This window comes from Notolepis coatsorum, assembly GCF_963971535.1.
Source record: "Notolepis coatsorum genome assembly, chromosome: 3".
NCBI classification, from domain to species: Eukaryota; Metazoa; Chordata; class Actinopteri; order Aulopiformes; family Paralepididae; genus Notolepis; species Notolepis coatsorum.
In genome coordinates this window covers 84,618,538-84,630,625 of record NC_140167.1, presented here as the reverse complement: position 1 = coordinate 84,630,625, position 12,088 = coordinate 84,618,538, and the positions used below count along the sequence as shown (strand labels likewise).

The following is a 12,088-nucleotide window of genomic DNA, read 5'->3' as shown; positions in this document are numbered from 1 at the left end:
GTATGTATTTTAGTGTATTGTAACCTATACTGATTCCTACTGTGTTTTAATTATTGTATTATGTTTTTTAACTGAGGGGTTGTATTTTAATGTATTTATTTGTATGTATTTTAGTGTATTGTAACCTATACTGATTCCTACTGTGTTTTAATTATTGTACTATGTTTTAATTATTGTTGTGCTCATGTCACCTGCCCCAGAGACTACAGTTGAAAATTAGCCAACTTGGCTAAACTGGCATATTTACAGTCAAATGTTCCTTAATATGCACTGTCTCTGTATTTTAAACCAATAAATACAAAATACAAAATACATGGACATCAGAGAGCTCTGGGGTAGGACATGGAGGACATGGACATCAGAGAGCTCTGGGGTAGGACATGGAGGACATGGACATCAGAGAGCTCTGGAGTGGGACATGGACATCAGAGAGCTCTGGGGTGGGACATGGACATCAGAGAGCTCTGGAGTGGGACATGGACATCAGGGGTTCAGAAGTGTCCCTTCCACCATCCTTGATTAATCTGTGATCCTCCAAAACTGAAAAATTGTCGGCATCTTTGAGGACATTCCAAAGCCGTAGGAAACGCACAGAGGATGCCCGAGATGTACGGGAAACGCACAGAGGATGCCCGAGATGTACGTGTCTCCTCACGCGGAAGAGTTTCTTGAAGATCTTAGGCTGTTAAGACGTCACTACAAAATGTGCATGTGAGTGAGAGTCTCCTCTCCTCTCCTCTCCTCTTCTCTTCTCTTCTCTTCTCTCCTCTTCTCTTCTCTTCTCTTCTCTTCTCTTCTCTTCTCTTCTCTTCTCTTCTCTTCTCTTCTCTTCTCTTCTCTTCTCTTCTCTTCTCTTCTCTTCTCTTCTCCTTTCTTTTCGTCTCCTCTCCTCTCCTCTCCTCTCCTCTCCTCTCCTCTCCTCTCCTCTCCTCTCCTCTCCTCTCCTCCTGACTCTAAGGTACCTTCACCTCCACTTTGGCTTCAACCGCTCGGTATATGGGCTTCTCTGTGAGACAAAAGGGTGACAATAGAAATGTAGAATGTAAATAGTGCATTATCTTCATATCTTTAGCAGCTTGTGAGACACAAAGCACTTTACAATGTAATGACTGTGTACATGTTTCAGTATGGGTGGTCCCAGTGGGAATTAAGGCCATGTCCAGACGAAAACAATTTTGATCTTTTTCGTTTTCATTTCGTTTTCATTTAAAAAACGTTTTCCGTAAAAGCGAAATAGTCTCAAGAAATAAGTGCGTGCCACAAATGTACAAAATAAATGTCTTTCCTGTTTTAGACGTCGCTCTTTTATTTTGAAATCCCCCGACCGGAAGTGTTATCGTTGTTTGTTGCTAGCAGAATAACTTGTGTCGTCCGGTTCTGTGCTTTTGAGCTAACGTAATGCTAGTTTCCAAAGGAGAGGAGAGAGAGAGAGACCGCAGCTCACATGAGCAAAATGCAGCTACAGCCCACAGGCAATCGATGATGAGGAGGATTTTAATCGGCAGGAGAGAGAGAACGTGTCAACGCCGTATATAATAGTGTGCGCGCAGCTCAAACTACCTGTTACTATTAAATTAATTGATTGATGTTTAACTTGTCCCTGTGTCCAGTCCTTTCGACTAGCAAACGTTGTCTGTATTTAACGTTACCTCATGATACCACTGTCTTATTGTAGCAAAAGTTGTCTGTATTTAACGTTACCTCAGGATACCATTGTCTATTGTATTGAGTTGGTTAGCTATTTAGCTAATGTTGATAGCATTTTGAATAGCATCAATGTTAGCTGGCTGGCTACAGCTCAACACCAGCCATGGGAATACTATTTACTAAATTATGGAGGCTTTTTAATCATCAAGGTAAGAGAGGATTTGTCATGATCAACTGAAGGCATATGCTATGGAACAGTATGTGCTTGGCTACTACTTGGGTTTTCAGAAAAAGGCCCGCTATGTGACGCTAATCTCTAGCTAGTATCGTGTATTTCATCACAGTAGCCTCCCGGTGTTTAATAAACACTTCTAGCCAGGACGCGTGTAGTCTTTTACCAACAAACTTGCACTTCCGCCTTCGGGTTCTGCAATCTGATTGGCCGCTGACATACACTCTCTCTACGCCCAAACAGCGCGTTACGCTAGTTCTCAGCACTTATTCTACCGGTAATGTGGTAGTTGTTGCCACGGTATTGAGTCTTTGGGTGAATACTTCATTGGCGGGGAAGAAGAACACTGATAGCGGTGTGTGGACCGTCCTGCGAGCCCTAGGCCACCGTCCCACAAGCCCCAGACCACCGCCCCGCGAGCCCCAGACCACCGCCCTGCGAGCCCCAGACTACCGCCCCGCGAGCCCCAGGCCACCGTCCCGCGGCCCCAGGCCACCGTCCCGTGAGACTTGTTTCCTGTGCGCCTAAAATTCTACCTGGTCTCGTCCCGTGGGGCTCGCGGGACGGTGGCCTGGGGCTCGCGGGGCGGTGGTCTGGGGCTCGCGTGGCGGTGGCCTGGGGCTCGCAGGGCGATGGCCTGGGGCTCGCAGGACGGTCCACACACCGCTATCAGCGTTCTTCTTCCCCGCCAATGAAGTATTCACCCAAAGACCCAATACCGTGGCAACAACTACCGCACTACCGGTAGAATAAGTGCCGAGAACCGTGGGAAGTGATGCAAACTGTCTTGTCGTGTTTTGAACATTTATGTTGTGTTGATGGAATCACGTTAATATAGAGAGATGAAAACAATACGTTATTTCGATTGATATGAATTGGATAATGCTAGCAGGCTGCAGGCTGTTAGAGGTTAGAGGCAGAACTAGCGTAACGCGCTGTTTGGGCATAGAGAGAGCGTCGTTCAGTGGCCAATCAGATTGCAGAACCCGAAGGCGGAACTGCAAGTTTGTTGGTAAAAGACTACACGCAGCCAGGGCATATCTGGACATATAAGACATATATGTATCATGTTTATTTTTTGTTGGCTGGGTTTGCGCATGCGGATTAAGGGATGCTTAAGGGAGATGTCAATCTGTTGTCAACGGTGGTAGTACAGGCACAGTACATTTAGCTGTAAAAGCCTGATCAAGCTCAATAGCTTCTGTAACACGAACGCAACTACTCTGTACAATGCCATTGTTGTTGTGATGTTGGCCGAGTTTGCACATGCGGGTTAAGGGAGAGGTGGGCTATCGCGTCATCGGTTCAGGAAAAGACTCGTATAGGCTTGTAAAGACGGCGACGCAAGGGGAGCGTCTTCAGATTTGCCCACTCTGGGAGCCGGTTTCAGAAAATAGCGTCTTCAGGCTCCCAGAACGCAGTTCCGTGTGGATGAAAGGTGCATACTAGGGGTGTAACGAATAACGATGCATCGATTATTCGAAATGCATCGATTCTAATGTGTTAGAATCGATGCATCGATTTGAATATGTTAGAATCGATTATAATTTAAATTAATCAAAATTAAAAAAAATTTAAATAAAAAAATTTGAAATGTTTGTTTTGTTTTTTTGTGTGTATTGTTTTTATTTACCTATAGTCCATTCATGCTGAGTGAATCAGTTCCCCAGACACATTTGTGTATTCACATTTTTTTGGGGAATTAATCGAATCGAATCGTGATCAAATGAAGAGATTTCATGATGCATTGAATCGTTGCCTGAATAATCATAATCGAATCTAATCGTTGTGAGGTCGCATCGTTACACCCATAGTGCATACGATCAAACACTTTGACTGATACGACTGAAATCGGTTTCGTCTGGACATGGCCTAAACCCCAAACCCTGGCAGTGTTCTGGTGCCATGCTCAGAGCACCACGGCCTCAGACAGTATCAGAAAGAGGACTGGTTTGAACTGACGAGTAGAGTGAGCATCCCAGCCCCCATCCCAGCAGATCAACACAGGCAGCTGTGACCTTTACCCTCAGCTGGTGACCTGAATGTTTGGTAACATCTGAAGAACAGGATAAACAACAAGGCCTCCCCTCCCTGGAAGATGATGTATATGAGGGGGAAGAGATAGAGCGATCCGATGACCTGAGGGTCAAAGGCCACCTTCAAGATGGTGGCACACAGCTGGATGTTCTGACAGCCCGTCTCCATGGAGATGGTCCTCCTGCACCTGTAGGAGAGGTAGAGTCACGTTAGCATGCTAGCTAATGTTAGCACGCTAGCAGAAAAGCATAGCGGTTTGATTGATTGAAAATGTTATTAACAGATTGCTGAATGGGTACAGTACAGTACAGCTCAATACATACAATTGTTAAGGGGATGCAGACCAAAGAAAGACTTTCGCCTTGTTTACATCAGGGTCCCCCATTTTCAATTTATCATATGGGGGGCCATTGTCTCAAAATCGATGAGTTTCTTTGTGCCTGGGAACCGTTGTGCTATTTAACACAAACTCAAGTGATGAAGACAAATGTATTTCTCAGATAACGTTGATTCCATTCATTCCATCATTTCACATCAGCTAGTTCAGTCACTTGTTCAAACTAGTTCAGATGCTATCGCCGTGAAGCCACAAACAGCCAAGGATCTTCAGTACAGAGTGTAAACGTTGCATCATTATTACTCTACTAAGACCCCAAACATTGATCTGCAGCCGACTATATCCTGTACCTGCTGTTGTTAACATATATAATTTCATTTGGTGAACTGAGTTTCACCGCAAAGTAAAACTAGAGACGTCTGCAGGACGGGAGACAAACCAGAGACGTCTGCAGGACGGGAGACAAACCAGAGACGTCTGCAGGACGGGAGGTAAACTAGAGACGTCTGCAGGACGGGAGGTAAACTAGAGACGTCTGCAGGACGGGAGACAAACTAGAGACGTCTGCAGGACGGGAGGTAAACTAGAGACGTCTGCAGGACGGGAGACAAACTAGAGACGTCTGCAGGACGGGAGGTAAACTAGAGACGTCTGCAGGACGGGAGACAAACTAGAGACGTCTGCAGGATGGGAGGTAAACTAGAGACGTCTGCAGGACGGGAGACAAACTTGAGACGTCTGCAGGACGGGAGGTAAACTAGAGACGTCTGCAGGACGGGAGGTAAACTAGAGACGTCTGCAGGACGGGAGGTAAACTAGAGACGTCTGCAGGACGGGAGGTAAACTAGAGACGTCTGCAGGACGGGAGACAAACTAGAGACGTCTGCAGGACGGGAGGTAAACTAGAGACGTCTGCAGGACGGGAGGTAAACTAGAGACGTCTGCAGGACGGGAGACAAACTAGAGACGTCTGCAGGACGGGAGGTAAACTAGAGACGTCTGCAGGACGGGAGACGACGGCAGAAATAATGTTTAGCAAAACTCTTCACTTTTAAGACATGATTATATTTGATTAACGTGAGACGATAACCTCACATGGCAGCTGGCTTCACGGGAATCCATCTTGTCAGGCTTCAAATTACCATTATGCACTTGTCCCCAAACCACAGTAGTTGGGACCAATCGCCGTCCTTTGAGGAACTACTGGCAACTAGGGGCTGGTTTAGGTGTAACTAGTGTTTGAACTACTGGCAGCTAGGGGCTGGTTTAGGTGTAACTAGTGTTTGAACTACTGGCAGCTAGGGGCTGGTTTAGGTGTAACTAGTGTTTGAACTACTGGCAGCTAGGGCTGGTTTAGGTGTAACTAGTGTTTGAACTACTGGCAGCTAGGGGCTGGTTTAGGTGTAACTAGTGTTTGAACTACTGGCAGCTAGGGGCTGGTTTAGGTGTAACTAGTGTTTGAACTACTGGCAGCTAGGGGCTGGTTTAGGTGTAACTAGTGTTTGAACTACTGGCAGCTAGGGGCTGGTTTAGGTGTAACTAGTGTTTGAACTACTGGCAGCTAGGGGCTGGTTTAGGTGTAACTAGTGTTTGAACTACTGGCAGCTAGGGGCTGGTTTAGGTGTAACTAGTGTTTGAACTACTGGCAGCTAGGGGCTGGTTTAGGTGTAACTAGTGTTTGAACTACTGGCAGCTAGGGGCTGGTTTAGGTGAATACCCTGAAGACCCTGGCAGGAGCACTCATTCAAGGGTACTATGACTATGCGTGCACCTCATGGCGCTTAAAACAAAATTACAAACATCACAAAACAAACTGGTCAGACTACTACTTGACCTGAACCCCAGAACCCACCTCACCCCTGCCCACTTTGACAACCTAGGATGGCTTAGAGTAGACGACAGAGTACAGCAACTTGCAATGGGCCTGGTCTACAAGATACACTATACGACCGGGGTGCCCATGTACATGTCAAAATACTTCCCAAAGGTCAGTGAATACCACAACCACTACACCAGAGGAAGCTCAACAAATCATGTTAAACCCAGATTCGGCTCAAACAAGGGACTAAACACGTTTCGCAATTATGCCACAACAATGTGGAACGCCCTACCCAAAGCTGTAAAGGAATGTGAATCCCTGCCCACATTCAAAACCGCTCTTAAAGAGCACCTACGGGAGGCTGCAATTCGAAACTGGCCACCGTAAATGCCCAAAACCCCCACCACCTCCTAATAGACAGTCTCCTCCCCACCGCATGTATATATTCCCTCCCCGCCGTATGTATATTTCCCTCCCACCCACCCACCCCCTCCTAATGTACAGTCCCCTCCCCATCGTATATACTCTGTCAGGATCTAGGGGTAACAGTACTGTATATTTGAATACCGCTTATGTCACAAATGTATCAGTACTAAATACCTATATGTCCCTATGCCATAAATGTCATGTATGTTGTGTATGTCATAAATGTCTATATGAATTGAAAATGGGGGACCCTGATGGAAACAAGACAAACGTCTTTCTCAGGTCTGCATCCCCTTAACAATTGTATGTATTGAGCCGTACTGTATTGTACCCATTCTGCAATCTGTTAAATAAAGTTTTCATTCATTCATTCATTCAGGTGTAACTAGTGTTTGAACTACTGGCAGCATAGGCGCTGGTTTAGGTGTAAATACAGTGTTTGAACTACTGGCAGCTAGGGCTGGTTTAGGTGTAACTAGTGTTTGAACTACTGGCAGCTAGGGGCTGGTTTAGGTGTAACAACAGTATTTGAACTACTGGCAGCTAGGGGCTGGTTTAGGTGTAACAACAGTATTTGAACTACTGGCAGCTAGGGACTGGTTTAGGTGTAACAACAGTATTTGAACTACTGGCAGCTAGGGGCTGGTTTAGGTGTAACAACAGTATTTGAACTACTAGCAGCTAGGGGCTGGTTTAGGTGTAACAACAGTATTTGAACTACTGGCAGCTAGGGGCTGGTTTAGGTGTAACAACAGTATTTGAACTACTGGCAGCTAGGGGCTGGTTTAGGTGTAACTACAGTGTTTGAACTACTGGCAGCTAGGGGCTGGTTTAGGTGTAACTACAGTATTTGAACTACTAGCAGCTAGGGGCTGGTTTAGGTGTAACTACAGTATTTGAACTACTAGCAGCTAGGGGCTGGTTTAGGTGGAACTACAGTATTTGAACTACTGGCAGCTACGGGCTGGTTTAGGTGTAACTACAGTATTTGAACTACTAGCAGCTAGGGGCTGGTTTAGGTGGAACTACAGTATTTGAACTACTGGCAGCTACGGGCTGGTTTAGGTGTAACAACAGCTGTTCCAAACAGTTGGACGACATCCCAGATGGTTCTGTATAACAGGTCAAGTAAGTGAAGCAATTCGATATCAACCTTTTAAAAACGTTTCCCGGTGAATGTGTATGGTGTTACTTGACTTACTGGTGATTGACTTTGAAGATGGTGGAGATGACGTATCCCAGGATGTAGCCGGTCAGAGGCATCAGCGCAGCTACAGTCATGAGCTGAGGAGAGAAAACCACCCAGATGCTGCCCCCGATGGTGATGCCAGACATGACACCAACGGCCACCGACGAGATGAGCAGGATACTGAGACCAACCTGTCAATGTCAGAAACATCACGTTCTGCCTTCAGAAAGCTTTATAAGAAACATCACGTTCTGCCTTCAGAAAGCTTTATAAGAAACATTACGTTCTGCCTTCAGAAAGCTTTATTATAAGCAGTACTCGAGTTGTGAAAAAAAAACAGGGGGGATGGTCAGGGCTGCAGATCTCATGACAAGTTTGGGGGGGGGGACGCAGAGTAGGGGTGTCCAGGGGAATTGTCCCCCGGTAGAACCGGTAGAATGATTTTAATACGCAAATGAAGCTTTTAGGAGTATTTTGAAACTAGAATTACAGCGCAGGAGTAGATACACTACTCTTGATAGCACATATTATTGGGGGGGACAATTCATATTTTATTTTATTTGGGGGGGACATGCCCCCCCCCCCCCCCCGGGATCTGCAGCCATGGGGATGGTGGATTTTATCATATGGGGACATAATTTGTGCTGATAATGGCACAGAGGATAAGACCAAATGTGTACCGTAACTTTTTATTACTGTAAGCACAAAGATAATACACTTGTAAAACAACATGCATGATGTTATTATGGATGTTTGGCACCTCAGAATTGGAGTCAGTCCCCGCCCGGGCTGCGTGTACCACTTCCGCAACGCATTTGATTTCCGGGGTTGGCCTGATTGGCCGAGACGGTCACGTGACGCGCGTGGCACGCCCCCGCGGCAGCCGCAGCGGCAAGCGCACTACTGCTGGAGTTCACTTCGCCTCAGTAGGAGTTAGATCATTTTGTGTACTGTACTGTGTAGGGACTGTCCTGCTCCACTAGGGGCAGGCTTTTCTCATTCACTAGGCTGGGGGCGGGGCTGGCTTTTCTAATTCACAGGAGCGATCTTTTCTACTCTACGTTGGCTTTGAGAGTTGTGTGAATGAATGAAAACTTTATTTAACAGATTGCAGAATGGGTACAATACAGTACGGCTCAATACATACAATTGTTAAGGGGATGCAGACCTGAGAAAGACGTTTGTCTTGTTTCCATCAGGGTCCCCCATTTTCAATTCATATAGACATTTATGACATACACAACATACATGACATTTATGGCATAGGGACATATAGGTATTTAGTACTGATACATTTGTGACATAACCGGTATTCAAATATACAGTACTGTTACCCCTAGATCCTGACAGAGTATATACATATGATGGGGAGGGGACTGTACATTAGGAGGGGGTGGGTGGGTGGGAGAGAAATATACATACGGCGGGGAGGGAATATATACATGTTTGATTGATTGAATTGATTGAAAACTTTATTAACAGATTGCAGAATGGGTACAGTACAGTACATAGATGTAGCAGTAGGCCTACTGTCTATCTGTATGTCATGTATGGGGACCCTGATGTAAACAAGACGAAAGTCTTTCTCTGGTCTGCATCCCCTTAACAATTGTCGTCCACGGTCTATTTAACGTTATGTACAGTAGTTGTGTTTGATTGATTGAAAACTTTATTAACAGATTGCAGAATGGGTACAGTACAGTACATAGATGTAGCAGTACTGTCTATCTGTATGTCATGTATGTCATATATGTCCTGATGAATTGAAAATGGGGGACCCGTCCCTGATGTAAACAAGACGAAAGTCTTTCTCTGGTCTGCATCCCCTTAACAATTGTGTGTATTGAGCTGTACTATATTGTACCCATTCTGCAATCTGCTAATAAAGTTTTCAATCAATCAATCAAAACAGCTCAATACATACAATTGTTAAGGGGATGCAGACCAGAGAAAGACGTTTGTCTTGTTTACATCAGGGTCCCCCATTTTCAATTCATCATAAACAGGGGTGTAAAAAGTACCCAGAAATTATACTTTACTACTACTATTATACTAAGTACACTGTACAACTGTACAAGCAAAACTGTACATTGGAATATTGACGAAACCATACTTGGTCATTTACTGTACATTGGAGGGGGTTGGGTTAGGACATTTACAGGGGCCAGTTTCGAATTGCAGTCTCCCGTAGTTGCTCTTTGAGAGTGGTTTTGAAAGTGGGTAGTGATTCACATTCCTTTACAGCAGGGATCAGCAACCTTTTTGATACGAAGTGCCATTTTTAAATGTTCTTGTTAACCAGTGTGCCATATCAATGTTAAGGTTAATTATGACACCACATCACAATGTAAATCTCCAACAGATCTGTAATTCTATTCCATCCATATAGGCAACGTGCATAGCAATAGTTTTAATAACCATTTTCCTCTCATAAATATATAAGAGAATGCTGCCGTCTTTATGAGATGCTTGCTTGCCATACCTGGACACATTCAGCCTTGTCTGCCTCATCCTTTAAAGTTCTCATGTTTGGTCTCAAAATGGCGTTTAACACTCAATGTTCGGCAAACAACAACAGACTGACCCTTCTCATTGGCTCTGACCATGAAATATCCCTGGTATATCAGTCAACCTACAGTACCATAAATAACAGGCTGTGCAACTGCCAATGGCTGTGAAAGAAGTAACTCAACATTTCCAAAAAGGTTCCTCTTACACATTTGCTAGTGTGCCATGTTGGTTTAGATAATGTGTACCAATGGTGGCACTCGTGCCTAAGGTTGCTGACCCCTGCTTTACAGCTTTGGGTAGGGCGTTCCACATCGATGTGGCATAATTGCGAACCGTGTTTAGTCCCTTGTTTGAGCCGAATCTGGGTTTAACATGATTTGTGGAGCTCCCTCTGGTGTTGTGATCGTGGTATTCACTGACCTTTGGGAAGTATTTTGACATGTACATGGGTACCTTAGTCGTATAGTGTATCTTGTTGACCAGGCCCATTGCAAGTTGCTGTACTCTGTCGTCTACTCTAAGCCATCCTAGGTTGTCAAAGTGGGCAGGGGTGAGGTGGGTTCTAGGAGTAAGGTCAAGCAGTAGTCTGACCAGTTTGTTTTGAGATCTGCCAGGTTATGACATTTATGCTTCTACCTAAAACCAGGTTATGTGAGTAGCTGGGATTGGTTCAGGTTCTGATATTGCTGTACAGGCCAAGATTTCACTGATCGCTTTAGTACTTAGACACATAGCACTATGTTGTATCCTCTCACCAGGCTCCAATGCAATGGGGCACATTTTCACATGATGTTGCTGTCAATGACGCATTATACAAAATGGTCATCAGTAGTGGCCACAGAAATAAACCCATATTCCATAATGGGACTTGAGTATACTGAATATTTGACCATACCAAATATCTCATATAAAAGGCCTTCTAGTAGGCCAGTTGACTAACTCACATAATTAGCATCATATAGCCACAATACTAACTAACAATGCTTTACTTTTTCTCTTTCCTTGGCATGTCTCCCAGGGGGCCCGGAATCACTACTTACTGGTCTGTTTAGTCCTATCTCATTCCTCATCTCTCCTGCTCCATCCCTCATCTGCTGACTGTGGTCATCCTGTCCTGGGTGTGTTTGGTCTCCTGCTCCACTCTTCTTCAGGCTCTGTGATCCTGCACCTTTTTAGGGTGGAGGATATCGGCAGCCATTGGACGTGGTTGGCTGCCTGAATTTAGCTTAAGTCTATTGCTCTTTTTGCCCAACAAAGTAACTGCAATTTTTTTGAGGACCAGCACCATGAAAGGACAAGACAATCTGAATGTGTGCACATAACCTCACCATGCTCACTGAGAACACCTGCACAATGAGGATTACAGTTGATCACAAATTATGTGCTTGTTTATGTGTTGTGCTTGTAGTAGTAGTGTTAGCTTGTGTGCTATTTGATTGTTATTATTTACACTGTTTCTAAACAACTCCTAACTGATCAGAAAAAGATACTGGAATATGTTGTTTCTTTACACATATGTTGGATTATGTAATTGGTTTGTCTTTTTTATTGGTTTGTCATGACAAACCAATTACATAATCCAACATATGTGTAAAGAAACAACATATTCCAGTTAACGGTATATTTTTTTAATGATTTGTTACGGCGAAATCAATACTTCCATTTGTATAAATTGCATTAAGCGGACCTTAGTATTGCTGCCTGGCTGAGGGGCTTGTTGCGGCTCATGTGCATGCGCACGCTCGGCCAATCAGAGCAACGTGGAAGGGCTTGTTGCTTACCGAAAGTATTCACGCGGTTGGGGCTCCTTTTGCACAAATTACTGCATCAATACAGCTAAATATATACTTTTCCACGATATTCTAATTTATTGAGCTGCACCTGTACATC

The 12,088-nt window shown here is 44.7% G+C and overlaps 1 protein-coding gene across 1 annotated transcript in view; it reads right to left on the bottom strand.

The window, feature by feature from the left end:
• Positions 1-358: 358 nt before the first annotated feature.
• LOC311225878 (hepatic sodium/bile acid cotransporter-like) overlaps positions 359-12,088 on the bottom strand; it is a gene marked incomplete at its 3' end in the record, with an annotated part of 35,836 nt that continues 24,106 nt past the window's right edge. The window contains exons 3-6 of the mRNA XM_084311270.1: positions 7,700-7,878; positions 3,904-4,103; positions 963-1,006; positions 359-406 (exon numbers count right to left, since the gene is read on the bottom strand). Of these exons, the coding sequence (XP_084167396.1) occupies positions 359-406; positions 963-1,006; positions 3,904-4,103; positions 7,700-7,878 (471 nt within the window). The remainder of the gene's footprint in view (positions 407-962; positions 1,007-3,903; positions 4,104-7,699; positions 7,879-12,088) is intronic.